We start from the raw sequence: 20,521 nt of genomic DNA, 5'->3' as shown, positions 1-20,521 counted from the left end.
CTTTTCATCTTATATTTTCTCTTTCTACTCTTGATGGTCTTTGTTGGAACAAGTCAACATTTCCCTCTAGATGTAGTGGTTGAAATCTGTCCCCAAAACTTCCCCCTCTGACATCTGTTGAGTATCAATCCTCATCAGCCCCCTTCATCAGGATTAAAGGACACTGTTTCCCAATGATAGGCTTAGGGCAGATCACAGCCTTACAAAATTGTTTTCTAGAGACATGCTGAAGATCTGGATATAAGGGCTTTGCATTGTAGGAAAGGAGGTGGGCATATTCCTCCTTCCTTTTTTTGGCTGGGCATTGCAAGAACACAATGTCAGGCAGTTGTGTGGGCAGATGCTCTTGGCAGACGAGAGGGATTACCAAAAATGCATTCTTTATTTAATCTTTGGGCAAGCTGACTGTTTCCCTCCCACAGCATCTAAATTGGGTTTTTACTGTTGATAGGCAGGCGATGAAGACAAAGCTGAACTCTTGAGGAGGAAGGTGATTCAAGACAGCGGCCCAGACCCAGACCAAGAGGCCAAGGCCAGGCGTCAGGCTCAGCTGGAGCAGGTTCATAAATATCATTGCCACAACCATAACGACACTTTCGTAATCACTAAGACACTAATTCTGCTGTCAGTCAGAGACAGTATTTGGAGGATACAAATATGCTCAAATATGGTCAGTAGCTCACAGTAATCAATAATGTCATCACGTCCTTATTTCTACTCAATACTGTAATCCCTGCCCTCTGCCTCCATACTCAGGTAGTGCTTCCTTTTAGCTCATTTCCTTTCAGCTGGTTCCTTTCAGTTTCTTTATGTTCCAGCGCCATCTTGAGGCTTACAGGAACATGCACCGTCTCAGAGATGCTCTCTACTGCCGCTACGCTGCCCTGCTCAAAGACAAAGTCCATTCACAAAGATTAGCACTACAGCAGAGACATGAGACAGCTGGAGCAAAGTCAGAGAATGAAAAGAAGGTAAAGCATTGAATGTAAATGTCAACTAAACTGTAAAATTAAGGACTTTATGTGTCATATACTTGTTGTATGACCTATCTGACATTCATATTTAGTGGGATAAAATGAGAGATAAGTGTTTTTCTTTTAATAATATTATTTATTATTATACCTCAAATTGTATTATTATATTCTTAATGCATTAAACTTTTACTTTTTACCTGATCCTTGCTGTCCCTGATATCCCATGGCCCCACGTTAGAGTTGTTTCCAGTTTATTGTTTCTATTTCTTGCCTGCAGAGTGTTATCCCATTATTACTACCTATCATGGGGGTAAAAATCTGCTGTCTAGAGCGCCTACCGGCCCCCAAACCCTTCCACCTCCTGCCCTCTGTGCATTATGTATGAACCCTGTCACCTCCAAGTTAACATCAAGTGCAGATTTCCCAGCAGACTACATGACAGCTTCCTCATGTTGACCATGAGAGTGCTGAAATTTTAATACCTGGCACACCAGATGTTCTGTTGTTAAATTAGTTTGCGGTAATTTGATTAAACAGGGCTTTCTTTACAAATATGGACCATGTGGGCACAATATAAACTTAGATAATAAAGATCTTACAACCAGAGACCCCCTGCAAGGCACAAGCTCAGGTAAAATGCAAGACCTGCCCTAGTTGATTTTGTACATTGGTGGAAATTTTTAACTACATTAACCAAAATATATATTGATATATATATATATCAAAAACCAATGGACACACAGGGAATCAGGGTTTTTTGGGTCGTCCAGTTGGTAATCCAGTCTTGACTATACTATCTCTCTCTCTCTCTCTGTCTGGGCTCAAATACACAACCCTGCAAATCAAAGCCCCTCTTGACTGCGACACCTTCACATTCTCTTTTACTCCTGAAGTGACATGCATATCATTAACATAATTACAGCTGCAGTTAACATCTAATTCCTATGACTGTATGTCCAGCACAGTATGGGCAGTACAGTATGTTGATGAACTGTGACTGTGACGACAGAAGCAACTATTGTGTGAACCTGTTTAAGTTAAAACTTTCTGCAGGTGAAACAAATCATTTGCAAGTGACGATTGTGTTCACTCTTTTACTAAAGTCTCACAAATTTCACTTTTCCTTTACATGAAAGAGACCGTTCTGTGTGTAACTCTTCTTCCGCTGTGGCCGACGTGATTGACTTTGATTTTGACTGTCTTGTCTCTCTTCTGACTGGGTGTGAAGAGAGCAATAAGCTTCAGAGAGCGCCTGCATTGAGGGGGTTTAACATGAGAGAGATCCTGTCTTATCTTCCCCTCCTGTAAAAAAGCAGAGCTTCTTTAGGAGGATGTAATTGTCCTCTCTAATGACTTGCACTAGGGGAGGGGGACAAAGAGAACGCAATAAAGGACTTTAGAGGCCCTCCAGTAGGAATCCTTTGCTTCAAATTGCTAAGCAAATGAAACTACCCGTTGTTTCCTGCGCTCAGATCGAGAGGCTCTGTCACAGACACTGAGGTGAAGCAGGACCAAAGCAGGCAAAGGCAAGAACACCTGCTGGGGCCTAATTGGTCCTTGCTACAGTTAATGGCTTCCTGTGGTTGCATGTTTACTTCTCATTTGTCCTGTGTGCTCTGTTTCCCAGCCCCTGAAACAAGGGAGCCTCACTTTAAATCTCTATTCCCACCAAACTCTGTCTCTGTCCTCTGACTGTCTGTCTGCCTCCTTCTCTTTTCTTCTTTGCTCAGAAACAAAAGAAGTTGTCCTTCTCCAAGCTGCAGCACAATGATTCATACCTGGAGTCCCTCCCCAAAACCAGCTATTACCTGGTAAGTCTTGTGCAGCAGCTGTCCCAACACTGAAAGTATGATTACACAAAAAAATGGGAAAAGGAGACCTTACTCTAAATCTCTAATGCCACTATTTTAATGTATCTGTATGTAGATCGTTGACCTCCAGAACCAGTTAACTCAGCGTGGACATCTGAAAACCCACCAAGACTTAGAAGACTTTTACAGGTGCATCAAATATAACTGTCACCCATCTAAGCTGCAGAGAAGTCTGCAGGATGTCAGGGAGAAGAGTTAAGTTAAGTTTGTTATACAAAAATATTTGTTTCTTTTTATATCGTTTATGTAAAAAAAAGTAGATGTGACTATTTATGTATGTATGTTGATATAATGTGTTAACAGTGTTGGACAGCAGATCTGCAGCTGATTTGATGGCTCAACAGATGACAGCAGAATCACTTCATCATCCCTGCACTGATGGAGATAGAGCACATGGGGACCACATTTCTTACTCAAGGTTGTGACCTAAACAGCAATAAGTCTGTCTTTCTCTCAATTAAAATTTTTTTTTAGTGTTGATCACTTTCTCTTTCTTCTTGTCCGGTGCTAGAAGCTACTTTGTGGGTTATTCTCAATCAGTTTTCTCTTGACATCACAAAAGAAACATTTTTTTTCATCTTTGTAGCTAAAAGTACATCTGAAAAGTCAATCTTTTGATTTCACACTGCACCCATCTCTGCCCTCCGCACTGCTTTTGTTCTTCTGCAAAACATTTTTTGTGGTTACCTCATCAAACAGATCTATAACTTCATTCAAAATTCCATCAAAGTTTTTCTAAACAATTGTCATCTCTGCTCCTTTGAGCACATAAAACCTGCAACTTCACAACTTGTAATGTGACACAATGTGTAAGTCTTAAGCTTTATTTGACTAAGGTTGCTCAAATTTTTCCCCACATCTGAGGACAGTTCCCAATTCCTGAGAGGTTTATTGTTTCAAAGATACACTCGGGGTTGGTTGTGGGCCAGCAGGGAGATCTTGGGCCTCTGGTCTTAACTATGAGCTCTCTGGATCTGTGTTTGCACTGCCTTCAAGAACAAACACTGACTCCACTGGAGACTTGTTTAGCATGGACCCTCCTGGAGGAGAGAGCTGATTACTCACGTAGAAGTGAGATGACCAAACACGATCTGACCCCTCTGTTAAGGAGACTCACCTCTTCGGACGGCCACTCTGACTCTTGCAAACATCATCTGGGGAAAAATGCCATAATTATGTCCACTACAAAAGAGATGTGGCAATTGGGCCAGTGGTGTCACTTCATGCCAGCACTGCAAGCAGATGTTGAAGTGTTTGGAGAGTTTCTTCTTTTTTTTTAAAAGCTTTATGGGCTTCCAGACAAACAGCGCTCCATTTAGTAAAAGTGGCAGAGATAATCTGAGAGCCTGTTAGACTTTGAGCTGTGTTGTGGTTCCATTTAAGGATAAGTGTACAAGTATTATCCCTGCTATTAAAAATAAATTTGCCACAAATGCTTTAGTTTTAACGAACCCATTGAAGATGTTGTAGCCTATTCGGTGATAAGCAAAAACTATTGTCTTAGAAGCAGCACTATAGCTTAGCACTATAAATGAACTAATTTTCACATAATACAACTCATATCTTCATTTTTTTTAATTGTGTGGGTTTCCTGCCACTGTCTCTTTAAACCTTCACACATGTGAATGTTATCTAAAGGAAGTCATCTCCAATGAATCTCTTAGAATTTTTGAACCTGCTCAGATCCTCCAGTGTAGTCGAGGTCCTTTGTGTTTACACACTGTGAATGTCTGACAGAACAGTGTCAGCCAATGTCACCCTTGTTGTTAATTAGCGCTGAACTCTGTTCAGTAGGAGCATGTATGATGTTAGTAAAGATGTTAGAGGCTGCCACTGTGAACAGCACATTGGTTTGGGGACATTAGGAGCTTGGTAAGAAGGCGAGTGAAGGCTTGTGCTGACAAGTCTTCCATCAGTGTAAAATCTCACCGCTCCACAGACAAACATGGCGAGACAGCGGCCCCCTTTGCCCCCACCTCAGCTGTGCCATATGTACATTCCCCACATCCATGAGAAATACCCAAAATAAAAGCAATTAGAGCTGAAGCCAAAATATGGAGCCGGCAGAGTCCTCGGTTATGTTTTTAAGCAATGAGCCAATTCATCCAATCTGTCTGTGCCTATTTATATGTTTATTATTAGCAGCTATGATTTATTGGACAGTTCAGGCAGTAATTTGCTATCTTTGTGGCCATCTGGTCATGGTCTCTTCAACATGTTGAATTTCACAAGTATGCATTACAGGTCTGCAAAATTAGATTGACCAGAACATACCATGTCTATTACTATATTGACCTTGATGAGTGGAAAATGTACATAAGACAGGATTGGTCTTGTTGCCCCTTATGTTTAAAGATCCTGCATCAGTTCTGAGAGTTTTTCATTTTCAAGCTTCTACAGTGTCACCTGTCAACATGTCAATGTTATTATTGTACATGTATGAGTACACAGGTCCACATCCTCTTTCCTCCACCTGCATCTTGTGCAGCTCATGGGGTTTGTATAGATCTGTTACCTGCTGCACTGTCCTGTGAGTAAACGCTGCCTTGCTCAGGAGTCCTCCCGGGAGCCAGTTTGCACCCAGCAGACAAAGTGTGTTGTCACCCGAGTGTGCAGTGTTATCGGGTGTGAGTTGCACCACACTATGGCTACTCTTGAGAAGTAGCACACCATTAGGAATATATTAACAACTCGACATTTTGTCTGCAGTTCACACATCAGAGCAGAAAGCAAGTTAACCAGGCGATGAGGATGTTTTAACATGTTTTATAAGGGTTGACAGTTTTCCTCAGTCATTATCATTTGTAGATGCTGCAAAATTTCAAATGTGTCTGTGTTTGTAGGTTGTTAGAAGTGTCTGGTTCAGGGGAGAGTTCAGCAGAGCTGATCTTCGGTGGCAGCCAGGAGAAGGATGAAACTGAGCAAATTTTTCCCAAGGTTAGTGTCAAAACCACAGGGGCAGTAATCCCACTTAACAAGGGCAGTGAGAGGCAAACACACCTGGAGCAGTGATCACCCAACTGCCTCCTCAAACCACCAGGCATGAACCTACAATAATGTTTCTAAATTTCTCTCACGGTGTATAAGTGACATTATGAACTTAACAAGCAAAATATTTAAAAGAATACTTTGACATTTTGAGAAATACACTTACTTGCTTGCCAAGAATTAGATGACAAATTTAATACTGCTCTCATTTCTCTGCAGTAAGTATGAAGCTACTGCCAGCAGCCTGTTACCAGATTAAACAACCGCACTGCCATTTTTACAGTTCAGTTTTTGTACAAATGAAAGGAGCAAGACATAATGTGTTAATTAGTGAGTTTTAAGTGCTGGTAGGCAGATTTCGCTAACTTCAGATAGAGCCAGGCTCTGCTAAGCTAAGCTAAGCTAACCAGCTACTGGTTATACCTTCATATTGAATGCACAGACATGTGAGTGGTATCAATCTTCTCATCTAACTCTTGTCAATATGTAGAACTATTCGTTTAAATTCTTAGGTATCAAATCAGGGTATAATGTTTTTGTATTAAGGAAAAGGCCCTTATGCCAATAGTCTAAAGAATAAACAGAAAATCTGTGAAAGTTTGTTGATAAAATTATGAAATATATTGTAAAGACAACAAAAATATAATATTAAGAGGTGATACAGGAATAGATCGCATTATTTTAATCTTTAGGCGTGGAGCATTAGAGACTCAGAAGAGTGAAAACAATGAAGACGATATTATGCTCAGGTGCTGAGATGAGCATATACGGACAAGCATGCGGGACTCATTTTTCCCTCACCTCTGTGTCAAAATGGGCCTGAGCAAACAGAGGATGAGCCTGGCTAGAGGGGGAGCAGGGGAAGGCAAACAGTGGTCAGACAAGACTGGTCAAAGCCAGCAGGCTTCCATGAGCATTACTCAACCCAGCTCTGTACTGACATCTCAGATCCACCGCGTCCGAAAAGGCCTGTCATCCCTGTTGACATCCTCAGGGTGTCAATCAAGGGTGCAGGTTGTGTGTGTGTTTAGAAGGCACCTATAGTACGTACTGTATGTGTGGGAACTGAGGTGAAGTCACAACAGCAGAACGCAGCCACCGCCCTTTCAAAACATATGAGTTTTATTGTAGTTGTCCTGAAGCAGGCTGCCTCTTCACTTTATCATTTAAAAAATAAATTCACAGTTGAATGGGCTCTAAAGGTCATGATTATTGCTACTTCTTCCTGTTGTGCACTTTCTTGTTTATCTCACATTAATATGTGATGGGGCTCTACAACAAATACTATCCTTTAAAATCATATTTATGTATAAATTTGTTGAGGTTGGGTTTTTTTCAACTCATGGTCATTTTTGAGGTCTTAATTTTTGTGTTGTGTTGTGTAAAATTGCCTATTGCTATTATTTAGTCCACCATATTTCTATAATATATATATGAGTACACATTTAAGGAGAATATGGGTGTTTTGCATCATCATGCTTTATATATTTCAATGTGTTTTCCTAATTTTCAGGTTCCCACATGGCTTCCTTTTATTTCAGTATACAAATCAACTAGTAGAGACTTGAAACTTGTCAAGCAGGATTTAGGTAATTAATAACAATGAGCAGATTTTCTGATTTTTTTTTTTTTTTTTAACATTATTATACAACAACACCATAACTATGAGTATCTGAAAATTAAAGCCAACATGATGTTCACAGTGATGTCATAACTTAAACAGGTTTGATGTCTTATAAAGTTCAGGTTATTACTATACTGAACCAAATGGAAACCAGTGGTGGCCTGGAAGATGTGAAAATCAGAATAAAAGTATTCCAGTGCACAGAATGACATGAAAACTTTGTAACAGTGGAGTAAAATATAGTGTATGTGATTTGTTATACATGTGATCAACTGTGCAATGGTCCTTTAAGCTTTAATAGGAGTTAATAAAAATTAATTTTGGTTGCACCTGCATTATCCTGGAGGGATCAGGATGGGGGAGTGCGTGAGGCCATGTAGGACCATATACATCAATAAAATTAATTCACAGTGCAGTAGTCCCACATCAGGAAGTGGCCTAGTGTGACAGTTAGCACTGGGTGGGGTGTTGGAGGAGGAGAGAGAGGCGCCAAATGGGACACTAGGACTGTGGGAAATGACACTGGCTATGACACCCCTGACTTTTACACCATGGTTACCTCAGCTCTTATACAACGGGGTGGTGCTTTTTTAAATTACAAAATGATTAATGGAAGAGGGAATGATAAATGAATGTAATATGTGCCACCCACAGATGAAAGCTCCCACATTTGCAACCTTACAGCCAAACTTTATGAGGAACTTCCAGAGCAAGATGCCTGATTTGGTAGGTCAGCCAATAATTACTCAAAATAATTACTTCTTGTAGACAGTGTGTGTGGTAGCCTAGCACAGGACAACAGAGGGAAATACACATTTGCTACTTTTTCTCAAACCAGATTATTCCTGAGATTCCCAAGAAGAGCAGGAAAGCGGAGATTTACCTGAGAGGACTGAAGAAAATGCATGATCTTTGTGTAACCAACATGGATTTCTCACGAAGGTTGGCCATTTACCAAACAGGCTGATATATAAAAGAAATAATGCACTAACAGATTATACATTTATTTTAAGTCACAATTATAACAAATAGGGGGACAGGAGATAAGGAATGTATTGAAGAAGTCTTTCAACTGCTCTTTAAACTGACTGGAGTTTGTTTTTCTCTGCTTGCTGTGAACTCTGGTCCAGACTTCTGGACAGAGAGACAGACTCACTGTGCTGGCAGGAGGAACGAGGCATCCAAGATTTGGTTAGTAACACAAACCAGCCACAACACAACACAACACCACAGAGCTCTATGGAAGCTTACACGTAGCTGTTACACACTATCTTCCTTTAACGTTTGTTTTTTTTGGAAGCCACCATGGCAACAGTTCACACTGAATGGAATTACCAGCATCCAGTAGTTATTTGTGTGTATGGCACTGCTGTACTACACAGTGTTTATTAGTTCATATGTTTTATTATTTATTAATCAGTTCTATTTTCCATTATGTTTCTTCCATAGGTGCTTCCAGGAATTGACTCCAAACAAGGGAAGAAAAGCCAAACAGACCAGCCAGCTCTCAGCTCTGTGAGACAGCCAAGTGTCCAGAGTGGCCGACCTTCATCTCCTCAACAACAGAGCAATATGACCTCAGCAAGGTGCATGAAAACACACATGCAAACCGAAGTTTTAAAAATGCATTTGTTTGAAATAAAAGACCGATTGTCACTTGGCGTCGTGCATGTGTGGGTGTTTTTCTTGGCAGCCGCCGATGTTTTGAGAGTCTGGTCTGGGACACAGCAATGTGCTGCCGTAAAACACCTGATCCCTTATCCATTGAAGATGTGTGTCAACAAAAGCATGTGAAGGTAAAGTGGTGTCCCACAATGAATTCATTTTTTGTTAAAATTGTATTTTATTGTTATTCAAATAATCTTTTCTGTCCTCCCTTTAGGTAATCGACCGTGGATTAAAATTATGGAGAAACTACACAGAAAACACAGACTACTGAATTTAGAACCACCAGAGCATCTTATAGTTAATGTGTTGTTTCATTTATCTGTAACTACAGTTTACGGAGTCACCAGCATGCCTCTTTTCTGTTAACCATGCATATTTCACCTCTTTTTTTTCATTACAACCCTGTGTTTTATCCATTAACTTCTATTATATCTTATTATAAAGCTCTCTCTCATGAACTAAATAACACTTGATTATTTGATTATTTTCATTAGTTTTAAATTATGTTCATATGACAATTGTTGTGTAGGTTTGAAAATAGATATAAAATATATTCTATAACAACAGTTAAACCAGTCAAATAGTGAAAAGTGGTGAGAATGCTTTGCAGTCAGCAGTGAAGGAAACACTTCAATACCTTTTAAAGTTTGTAATAAAATCATTATGTATGTTTTTGTTGCACTTGACTGTAAATTTTTGTTTATTTAACTTTATTCATATAGTAATTAATTGATTAAATTATGTGTTTATGTATTCAGTTACATTAGATTGTTCTTTTAGTATTTTTATATCTGGCAAAGTATCAACCTACTAACAGGACTGAAAAGGTTTCATTGTTTCTTGAACATTTACCTAAACTGACTAAACTGACTCACTAGATTTGTCCCATGCAGTCAGAGCAATGCATAACATTCAGTTTTCACACGGTTTTTATTCATAAAAAATTGGCAAAAATCCTCATATAGAGTTGAAGAAATCAGGAACGACTCTGGGCTGAAATCTGACCAGCCATGGCCAGCCTACAGTAGTTTGGTCTCTGCAGGTGCTGCTTTGATCTAAGTGTCAATATTTACAGGTTGATGTAATAAAGTAGGTTAAACGGCTTTATTCAAAACGCTGTCATCCTGTGGACCTCAATGACATGGCCGCTTCCAGCCAATCGGTGACAAGCCCGCAAAGATCAAAGAGGAGATGAACCAACCACCTTTGCTCCAAACACCCATCCTGAGATGGAGCTTCTCTTCAGCCTATATATGTCGCTGCCGCATGACGTTCAGCATCTTGAGACAATAACTAGGTAGAAGAATTTCTGGAGCAGATTTAGTTTCTTCAATAAACGCTGTGATTACAAACTACTCAGTTCCCGAGCTGTTGGACAGGATGGCCACAGGCGCTAGTGAGTGTCCCGGGAAGGCCAGTCAGCACCGGGTGGATCACCTCCTCAGCGCGGTGGAGAGTGAGCTGCAGGCCGGCAGCGAGAAGGGCGACCCCACGGAGAGGGATCTGAAAGTCTCCCTGGATGAGAGCGAGCTCTGGCAAAAATTTAAGGATCTAACTAATGAAATGATAGTTACAAAAAATGGCAGGTGAGCGTAAATGCACAAATATATAAGCAGCATCTTTGACTTCATAGACAGATAAAACTAATACTATTAATAATTTAAAACTAATACTTTTTCTTGTTATTCTTCTTACCAAGGCGCATGTTTCCCGTGTTGAAAATGAACGTGTCTGGATTGGACCCGAACGCCATGTACTCTTTTTTGCTTGACTTCGTATCTGCGGACAACCACAGGTGGAAATATGTGAATGGGGAATGGGTCCCTGGAGGAAAGCCTGAACCTCAGACTCCCAGTTGTGTGTACATCCATCCAGACTCTCCAAATTTCGGAGCGCACTGGATGAAAGCTCCGGTCTCCTTTAGCAAAGTCAAACTCACCAATAAACTGAACGGAGGAGGTCAAGTAAGGAGAAGATGTTGTTGCATGATGTACTTTTTTCAGATAGGAAAAGAAAAACATTTGTCCATGATCTTTTGCAAATTCAATGTTTTAATTGGATTATCATTCAAGCTTATGGGGCATATGATCTGTTATTTTCTCAGATAATGTTAAATTCCTTACACAAGTACGAGCCACGCATCCATATAGTGCGGGTTGGAGGCCCGCGGAGGATGATCACCAGCCACTCGTTCCCAGAGACACAGTTCATTGCAGTAACAGCGTACCAAAACGAAGAGGTGGGCAAAAAGATTTTTTTTTCACTTAAAAATAATAATAGTAATAATAATAAAGTGTATTGTGAGCGTACGGAATGTGTGCGTAATTTACGCACAGCATTTACGCACACTTTGGTTCATCTTCCCTGTTTTTTATTGAAGGCAAACCACGACGCTAATGATGTTTCTTTGTTGTCTGTTTGGATTTTAGATAACTGCTCTCAAAATAAAGTACAATCCTTTTGCCAAGGCCTTCCTGGATGCAAAGGAAAGGTAAGAATACACACAAAGTTTTTTACATTTTGTTGATGTCTTCAAGCTTTGGGAAAGTATATCATCAATCATTTTATTTCTGCAGAAGTGATGACAAAGACATGAAAGAAGATGCAAATGACAACCAGCAGTCAACTTACTCTCAATGTAACTATGACACTACTTTTTTAAAAAAATGATTGATCTGATTTCATTCAGCACTTTGTGGTTCTCATGTGTTCCCATCATGTCCTCTACCCTCTGTGGAGCCAGTAGGTGGCTGGTTTATTCCAGGCACAGGCTCCCTCTGCCCTCCTGCCAGTCCTCACAGTCAGTTCGGGAGCCCCATCTCTGTCTCGCCGTCCCACGGCTGTGAGCGCTACTCCACGCTGAGGAACCACCGCTCTGCCCCCTACACCAGCCCGTACACCCATCGGACCAACTCGCCCAGTGAGTGACCAACTCCTCTCACCATCACCTTCATACATCCAGGAATTACACCACTTCCTCCTCGGCTATTAACAAGAAACTCAAACAAATGTTGCTGAGCGAGGAATGTTCTGCATTCCTCTTGCTTTTGTGTGAGTGGAGCCACAGAGCTGTAAACAGTCAGGCTTCCCACGAGGAATGTATGGACACACATCTTTGGCTGTCACTATATAATACTGCTATCAGAGAAACAAGGCCTGATGAGTCTATATGATACATCATCATCATTTCTTTGATTTCTGACAAATATATTCAGAATAAACGTGATTTATGTAACTCCTAAATCTCATTCCTTCTATTTGTGTTACAGCTGGCTACTCTGATAACTCTTCAGCTTGTCTGTCGATGCTTTCAAGCCACGACAACTGGTCCAGTCTACAGATGCCAACACACTCTAGCATGATGCCCATGGCCCACAATTCCCCCTCTGGTACCAACTCAAAGTATGTGTATTCCTTCTTTTTAGATGTAACTGATTCAACACACTTTAAAAATGTTCTTTCATAGGCACCATTTTTGAATAAAAGCATAAGAAACACCTCTAAAATATCCAAAGAGGAAATAAGTGACAAGTTTTCTGTCTCTCTCTCTCTCTAAAGTCAGTACACCAGCCTGTGGTCTGTGAGTAACTCGCCCCTGACTCCAGTGTCCCAGACTGGGGGGATAAACAACAGTCTGAGCTCCCAGTTCCTGCGAGGGTCCAGCAGCCACTATCCAAGTCTGTCTCACTCAGTCACAGTGCCCTCCTCTGGCTCTCCCATGTACGACACCGGCACAGCCACAGAAGTGCACGACACAGCTCAGTACGACACTTCTCCACACGGGCGACTATCTTCAGCCTGGACTCCTGTTACCCCTCCGTCCCTGTGAGGGAAATGTCTCTGCAAGCAAGCTGGGAGAGAGACGGCAGTGAAATGTTTTGTCTTCTTGACTGCAGGATGTTTGATCTGCTGAGACTTTAAGGAAGAATCAACCCCAAATTGAAAAGGTTTTTATTAGTTTTAAAATCAAATTTCACAGGCAAAATACTCTTGTAAGGTTTTGGTAAACTCGGATTAATTCAAGATCTTCACATTCCAAGATTTTTGCACTTTTTCGATTGGCTCTAACAAAAAGCAGATGAGGCTTTTGAGTTTTTAAACTCAACATGCTTTAATTTGCATAAATTACCTAGAAAAACAACAAGATAAACATGTTTGTTTTTATTATGTATGTTGATCGGATGCTTTTTATTCAACATACTGTAGTAGAAAAAGTGTATTGTAATGTTTGTGAACCAAAATTAAATTTTGAATCTGCTTATATTAAGCATAACAAGATACTCAGAGCAGTAAACTAAAAGATGTACATCTGAAAATGTTAAATGATTTTAAACATTGTTTATAGTGTAAATGAGAAAACAATCCTGCTGTACCTCATGAGGCATGAGGTTTACCATGTAAATAAATTAAGCTTTTTGTACCACAGCGACGCTGTTTGAGATCATATGCTCCAGATTATTTTAAAACACAATGAAAAATGTAATGTAATGTAATTATTCTGCTATGCAGATGATACACAACTTTTCATATCATTAAAAACATGTTGAGGTCTCTCAAATAGTTGTTTTTGAGGCTACATGACATTAAAAACTTGAATGTGTTCCTGTTACTCATAGTACACTACACTGCTCTTTAAGCATTTATCAGCATTGAAGTTTCACTAGCAATAGTTAAGCACTGGTCTCAAGGATCTCCAACACAGAAACTAAATACTACCAATTGAGTTCTGCAAATTCATACACCTTTGTCACAGCAACCTTTTCTTTGCCCATGTAGTAGGACCAATTCACAGATAAATGGAGCATTATCAGATTTCTTGTCCCCGTTTAATTCATCCTTATATTTCTGGCTATGCACTATCCTCCAATGGGCAGTTTTTGAATTATTACCTACAACAGTGGTTCACAATTCAGGTTCAGGAGGTCACCAGCAACATAACCATCTGATTTGACTGCAGTTCCTGAGGTGAAAAAAATGGGGAAGTGGTCTTATTTCAATTTTATTAGCAGTTCTTGACAACATTTCTATAAAATCTTTGGATGTTAAGTCCCTTTCCCTAAATTAAATAGAAAAACAACAACATTAAAAGCCAACTTTTAAAGCTCCACTAAAACTCAATCTGACTTCTGTTTGTTATTTTGTTTCTCTTTCAAATGAACATTCAGTCAGCTATTTTGATAAAAATGCTGCTTTCATCTGAAGGAGTTGACAACAACAATGTAATTAGAAAATGCACCTTAAGCTAAAATGAACCTGAATTTCCAAAAGCAACAAACCGTTTTTATATATTGTTGTTTATATATAGTTTTTACATTTCATTTCAACACATTATTATTTCTGTATAATGTTGAAATCAGTGTTGTACTCATTTACCCCCAAAATATACACATATGTTATCGGCTACCTCAACTCACCCTCAGTATTTTGCACATATGGGTGCGGAATTACATTCATGTACTGTATATCTGAGGGAGGGGGTTTGACCGCTGGGACTGTAGAGACAACTGTGTGTGGATGTCAGGGTGAGAAACCCTACAGCCCTCTCACCCTGTTTCCATTTACATCTCCTTGTCACGAGTCTCCTGGGTCTCAGATCTTTTGATGGCTGTCAGTGTGAAGTACATTTTTACTCAAAGAGATACCAATCTATATCATAATCAGTTCAACCACCTGAAGCCTAATGTTCTCTATATATACTTAAATAGCTTAATCTGACAACAGCACAGACTGTATTCAGTATCTATTTGCTTGTTGTAGTGCCTCAGTAAAGCTGTATGACACTGAATTACATATCAATACATTACAATTAACATCCTATAAAAACAATTGTTGCTCTTTGCATCATTCCCTTTAATTAAGAGATGCAGAGGGGCCAAAGAGGTTAAGATGAGAATGACATTTCCATATATTATTTTTTTTATATTATTTATTGTTTAATAATTTGTTTAGCTTTTGTTTGGTAAAAATAGATCTCTATGTTATATTCAAGTGAAAAGTATTGAATATTCACTTGCAAAAATGTTTGCATTGAACAATCATTTGAAGACTTTAGTGGAGGATTACTGGCTATTTCATTTGTAAACCAATTCACTATTAATATAACAGTACTGCACTGTGTTATATCCCCCTTTTAAGTTTGCATAAAGCTTTTAGGCAGCATCCTGTCATACTGCCCAGACATGCATTTTGTTAATTAGGTGAGAAAAATGTATTAAGTCCTGTCAGTACCAGCATAACATGAAAATGACTTTAATACATACAACAGTTTGTTTCTGTGTTCATGCTTGTGGCTGTCTCAATGGATTCACAGCAATATTTTTTACATTATTTATATATTAAAATCTGGTCATTTATAATAATATATGACCAACAACAAATCCTAATTCAACATGATAGGACCTTTTCTTCATCCTGTTAAAATATCTTTACTATGAGCGTGGACACCTTTGTACACCTTACTGTTGTAAAAACATAATCTCAGATCTCTCACCATTAAAGATCCCCACCAGACATAATCTACTCCTCCTCCCTCATTAAAAATCCAGAATATATAAATGTGCACATATATTTTATTTCAGAAGTTTAAGTGCCAGACACAAAATTGTCCCCTGCTTCACTGAAAAGTCAATTCACCGTGTATGTGCACTGGAGGCTTCAAGTTTCCACATCACACTTGTATAAGTTGAATTTTGGACCAGGATTGGTTTCCAAACTAGTTGTGGTGTCACAAATCCTGCTCGTAGGCCCTCTCCTAAAAATCAGATTTTCATTGAGCACACAGAAGATTTCCACTTTCAGCAGATGAATGTGAAAACACCCCTCTAGTGTCAAACTCTACACATCCATCATTCTGCACAGTGACGCTCAAACATTCAACCGTAAGAACAAGAAGAAAAACACATTTTTGAGTAGGAGGGCTTTAAGTAAACTGCCACAATCTGGATCTTTTTGGATCTGGGTCACCACATTTGTGATATCAAATGAGAGTCTTCCATAATTTTGGCCCCAGATATTTCTAAACTGATCAAACTTGCTTCCACAGCAGAAAATAGTCCGAGCACCACAGGAATTTCTTGCCCTAAATTGAGCCTCCAAGGCAGCATTTCCTTTCAGGCTGTTTATCATTTTCTCAGAATCAGAATCAGAAAAACTTTATTGATCCCTGCAGGGAAATTGGGGGTTTTTTTGTTGTTTTTTTACAATTGCTCAATAGCTAGGAAAGAGGAAGTAAATAAGTAAAAGGGTAAAAACTACTATAAAATAAAATAGTAATAATAATAAATACACAGAAGTAAATAGAAAAATGTACAAATGCAAATATGCAAAAAGTAAATAGCTCAATTGCTCAACACACCGTCAGTATAGAGGAAGTAAATAGGTAAAAAGCTGCCTCCTACACTACAATGGTTCAAAACTAATCCATGACCATAATGCTAAGCTTAACAACCTAATTACACCTAAAGATAACAATTTGATTATCAGTGTTAGACAAGACAAGATAGTCTCTGAACCCATCAGATCAGCTTCCCATCTTTGCATTGATTGACACTTTGTTTCTCATTCTCCTCCTCATCCTCAGTGTCTGATAACAGTGTGTCTTCCTCTGAGTCAATAACTGTAATCATTTGACAAGTCTCTACAGATATTTATAATAAATAGGATCAATGATGGACGATTCCTTATTTGTTGGGAATTGCATTGCATGTTGCATCAGTTGCTACTGGAAGGCCATCATGCAGGAGATAGTTGATGCCCTACTATATGGTGTTGCTGACGGTGGACCTTGTATGACCTTCAGAGACTCAACAAAGTTCCCTGTTGAGCCATCAGTCCGCAGATACAGTCCAGACCTGAATCAACTGACATCCAGCTCCAGATTGCTGTCAGCAGAACATTTTACGTGGCAGCCTTTCTCTCTGCTGTTTGTGAGCTGTCAGGATGCTGTCATGTTGGTTATTTAAAGCTTGATTGACATGTGAGAAGAGGCAAAAAAGAAGTTTTCACAATCAGGGGAAAAGACAGATCCAAAACACAGGAATCTCCTCTGTGTGTCAGGAAGTCAGGAAACCCAAAGAATCCAATGTCAGTGTTTTGCTGAAAACATTTGCTGTAGTTTAGATTCATATGTTGAATTCAAGGCCGAGGTCAACAAACAGCTGGGGTTACCACACTGTGTATAGAACAAAGTATTTATTGATTATTAACATCTTTTTAATAAGTGTATGTATTTCATCAGAACTAAGAGTTTTCTCATATTTCAACGCCTGTTTATCAGTTCTTTTTTGAGCAGGTTGTGATTTTGCTTTTAAAACCTGAATGGTAAACTTGATAGCCATCTGTTTCCTGAAGTATCATTTGTATTAAATTAGACACTAATCAAGTTTTTTTCATTGCAAAATAACATGTATATTAGCTCAGATTGTCACCCTCAAGCTCATTGCTAACCAGATGTTCCAGTTACAGTTCAGAACAACCATTTTCCTTTAATGGCCAAGAAAGAGGGGATTTGTTTTTTTTCTTGCAAGATTTGATTCAGTCCCAACTCATTAAGCATCATTTAGGCGAAACATTCTCTGGAAACTTTCTATAAAAGTTCTGCACAATGCTTCTTAAACAGAGATGATGACAACATTAATGTGTAGGGCAGATTTGAATATTGAGACAGTGCAGAGCAGTTGAGCTGAGAAAGAGTTAGAGAGGCTTTATGGCTGAAGTGAAGGCAAGGTCAGCCAACAGGAACAAGAGTCCATTCAGCCCAGAAGATCAAGGTCAGTGTATAAGGACATCATCACATCCTCCCCCTCACAAGCAGCAACCACAGACTGACATGAAGGAACGGACATATAATCCACTAAGTCAGATACACAACTGACTAATGTCTCTGAGCGTCTCACTGAATAAAACGGCTTCTGTCTGTGTGGTTAATGTGTCACCATGTGTGCATCTTGTGTGTATCCAGCGTGGCTGTTCGTCCACGCACAAAGATATTAAAGCTGAGTATTAATACATATCAGTATCGAATGAATCTACACAGACAAGGCGTATTACCTGTCATGTAAGTAGTGATAATACAAAAGAGAGGGGACAACTTTTGTCATTCCTGTGCAGGTTAATGTCCATAAACACTTATATGTATTTTTCTATGTGTTTTATAAATAAATAGATGTTGGATCTTTATGTTCTTTATAGATTTATGTTGATTGCTGTTATAAACTATTACAGATGCAAAAGGAAATTGGAGGGAAAAGCATCATCATCTTACTGTGCGATGATATACAATCATTCAGTCCTTGTAATGTGCTGTAAGAGTCAATTATATGTGCTACACCCTTTTCTTATTATAAGGAATAATATTTAAAGGAAGAAAGGATAATGGGGCATCTATCAAAAAAAAAATCTAAAAATGAAAGCAGGGTATTTCTCTAAGCCTAATAATCCCATTATGATCCCAATGAAAAAAAAAACGCTCTCTGTCAAAGCAGGGAGCATTGACGCAAGCATGTCTTGACGTCAGTAGCTGCAGTGAATGGGGATTGGGAGGTGGGGAGGAGGGGAGGAGGGGAGGAGGAGAGGAGGGGGGGGGCGGAGAGAGAGAGGGAGAGAGTGAGAGAGAAAGGAGTGTTTGCCTTCAGAAAATACCACGAAATACCAGCGTCAATGGTATGAATGCAACTGTAACTGCAAGGAAACCGCCGCGGATGTGCGCACAGATACACGAAAAAAAAACAACAACAGCTTTTTAATTTCAAAACTATTTGCACTGACATCCAAGTGACACATTTGGAGAAACAGTATAGGTGCTGCACTGGAAATCTAAACCAGATGTAGTAGATGGAAAATGATCCCCTGACCGGGAGTGTTCATAAATAAATCAGCATATGAGAGAATGAATAGAGGAGGGAGGGAGAGGGGGTGGTGAGGTTTGCTCAACTGGTGGCAGGCACCCATCTGTGACTTTCCTGAAAGAAAAATGAATGTGTGAAAGTAGAAGTCAGGTCTGTGCAGTTTTATCCAACTGGTTATCTCTTAAAACTCCCCATGCACGCACAGTCCTTTGTTGGCTTAGTGAAAGAGGAGTGCTGATTTTTTTCTTTCTTTCTCTGGCACTCAGAGCTGAGTCGACCGGAGGGGAAAACTACCATCAAGCAATCTGTAAAAGCCAGACCGGTGGCGTCATTGCCTCCTCTGTAGTACGCGCAACACCACGACTCTCCTGCTGCATTTATTCACAGCTCAAATTGCTCTGTGGCTCCCGCACACTGAAGTGAAAGCAAACCTGCTCGTCCAAAGACTGGTCCTCAGAACACAATGCGTGTTTGTTCGATTTATGTTACTCTGGCACATGGATTAGGAGGTTTTGCGCAAGAAGTGTCAAAGGCAAATAGAGTATTTTCTCCTCGTCGCTGGACTGATGGTGTTGTAAAAGAGAAGGTATTGTACCGCGCACTCCCCCTACACCACTTCTGTAGTACAGTGTCTCCAGTTTTAGGAGGAATCCTCTCCTCCTTCACAGATGTTGCCGGAGAGCATTTTTTACCCGCAACTTAGTGTGCAGTTCAAATGTTGCCGGGAGGACACATGCTTTGGTGTACTTTAGTGTGCAGACCACGTCCAGATAATCTCAGTTTACATTGGCCTTTACTCTTCAAGATACCCAAGAGTTCCCGTTGTGTCGCCTGTGCGTCATCCATACCTGATTAGACTTGTAGTCTGACGTCGCCGCAAACCATTCAAGCAAAACACCTCATACGACGTTGAAAATCTGAATTGGTCCCTTTTAAAGCGTGAGCAAAACCATCCGGAGTGACGAAAACCACTTTTTCTTTTCATAAAGACGCGGATCAACAAGTTGCCCTCAGTGCGTAATTTCCATCTGAGCGGGGTTCAAACATAATCCGCGTCACACGTGATCAACAAATTACTTTAGCTGTAAATATTTCTCGTTTGTCAAGAGAAATAAGTCCCTGACTGTCCGTGGAGACGCATCTTGTTCGATTGCGGCGGGAATCAAAAGCAGACCGGCTCCATGCCTCGCTGCGTCTCCAGATGCTCGGCTGGCGGCTGGCCACCACATGGTAACTTTGCGCACACCGCACGCTGGAAAGAGGACATATAGAGAGTGGATCAATGGGACTGATATTTATTCGCATTTCTCTTCTCGCCTCCCCCAGACTGTTGTGTGTGTTTTATATCCTGCTGGTTGAAGGTGTCTCGCGTTATCAGCAGATATCGACTCTGCGGTGGATAGATCCATCACTCGAATAGGGAGCAGCAAATGTCGAAGAAACGGAAAAGTCCTGACGACCAGGGCTTTGAGGAATCTCCGCCTGCAGGATGCAGCGATCAAGGTAGGAGTCACGGTCAGAAATGACAGTCTCAGAGTTGAAGTGTAGCAC

General features: G+C 40.0%; 3 protein-coding genes across 7 annotated transcripts in view; all 3 read left to right on the top strand.

Moving 5' to 3' along the window:
* The first annotated feature begins 2,510 nt into the window (after positions 1-2,510).
* On the top strand, positions 2,511-9,584 carry LOC122997138. 3 transcript variants are annotated; one of them, XM_044373138.1, is made up of 10 exons: positions 2,512-2,785; positions 2,901-2,974; positions 3,149-3,263; positions 5,689-5,782; positions 8,112-8,183; positions 8,296-8,399; positions 8,588-8,648; positions 8,907-9,043; positions 9,151-9,253; positions 9,340-9,584. In XM_044373138.1, exons 3-10 carry the CDS (start codon positions 3,178-3,180, stop codon positions 9,394-9,396), a joined length of 714 nt encoding a protein of 237 aa, XP_044229073.1. In that variant the 5' UTR covers positions 2,512-2,785; positions 2,901-2,974; positions 3,149-3,177; the 3' UTR covers positions 9,397-9,584. The 3 variants fall into 3 exon arrangements, with proteins under 3 accessions (XP_044229074.1, XP_044229073.1, XP_044229072.1); XM_044373137.1 differs by having other exon boundaries at positions 2,901-3,040; XM_044373139.1 differs by lacking the exon at positions 8,112-8,183 and having other exon boundaries at positions 2,511-2,785; positions 2,901-3,040.
* Positions 9,585-10,415: 831 nt separating this feature from the next.
* Positions 10,416-13,592, top strand: tbxtb (T-box transcription factor Tb). Its single transcript, XM_044373185.1, has 8 exons — positions 10,416-10,711; positions 10,825-11,089; positions 11,230-11,364; positions 11,555-11,616; positions 11,702-11,763; positions 11,869-12,045; positions 12,395-12,527; positions 12,684-13,592. Exons 1-8 carry the CDS (start codon positions 10,506-10,508, stop codon positions 12,952-12,954), a joined length of 1,311 nt encoding a protein of 436 aa, XP_044229120.1. The 5' UTR covers positions 10,416-10,505; the 3' UTR covers positions 12,955-13,592.
* Positions 13,593-19,011: 5,419 nt separating this feature from the next.
* pde10a (phosphodiesterase 10A) overlaps positions 19,012-20,521 on the top strand; it is a 61,684-nt gene continuing 60,174 nt past the window's right edge. The window contains exons 1-2 of one of the 3 annotated variants that reach the window (XM_044372615.1): positions 19,013-20,200; positions 20,297-20,473. In XM_044372615.1, coding sequence (XP_044228550.1) covers positions 20,401-20,473 — 73 coding nt within the window. In that variant the 5' untranslated portion in view covers positions 19,013-20,200; positions 20,297-20,400. Of the gene's footprint in view, positions 20,474-20,521 lie in introns of all 3 variants that reach the window. The other 2 variants (XM_044372617.1, XM_044372616.1) reach the window with 2 other exon arrangements.

This window comes from Thunnus albacares, chromosome 14 (genome assembly GCF_914725855.1).
Source record: "Thunnus albacares chromosome 14, fThuAlb1.1, whole genome shotgun sequence".
In the NCBI taxonomy this organism is placed as follows: Eukaryota; Metazoa; Chordata; class Actinopteri; order Scombriformes; family Scombridae; genus Thunnus; species Thunnus albacares.
The sequence above is the reverse complement of the archived record's forward strand: the minus strand, read 5'-3'. Positions and strand labels throughout refer to the sequence as shown.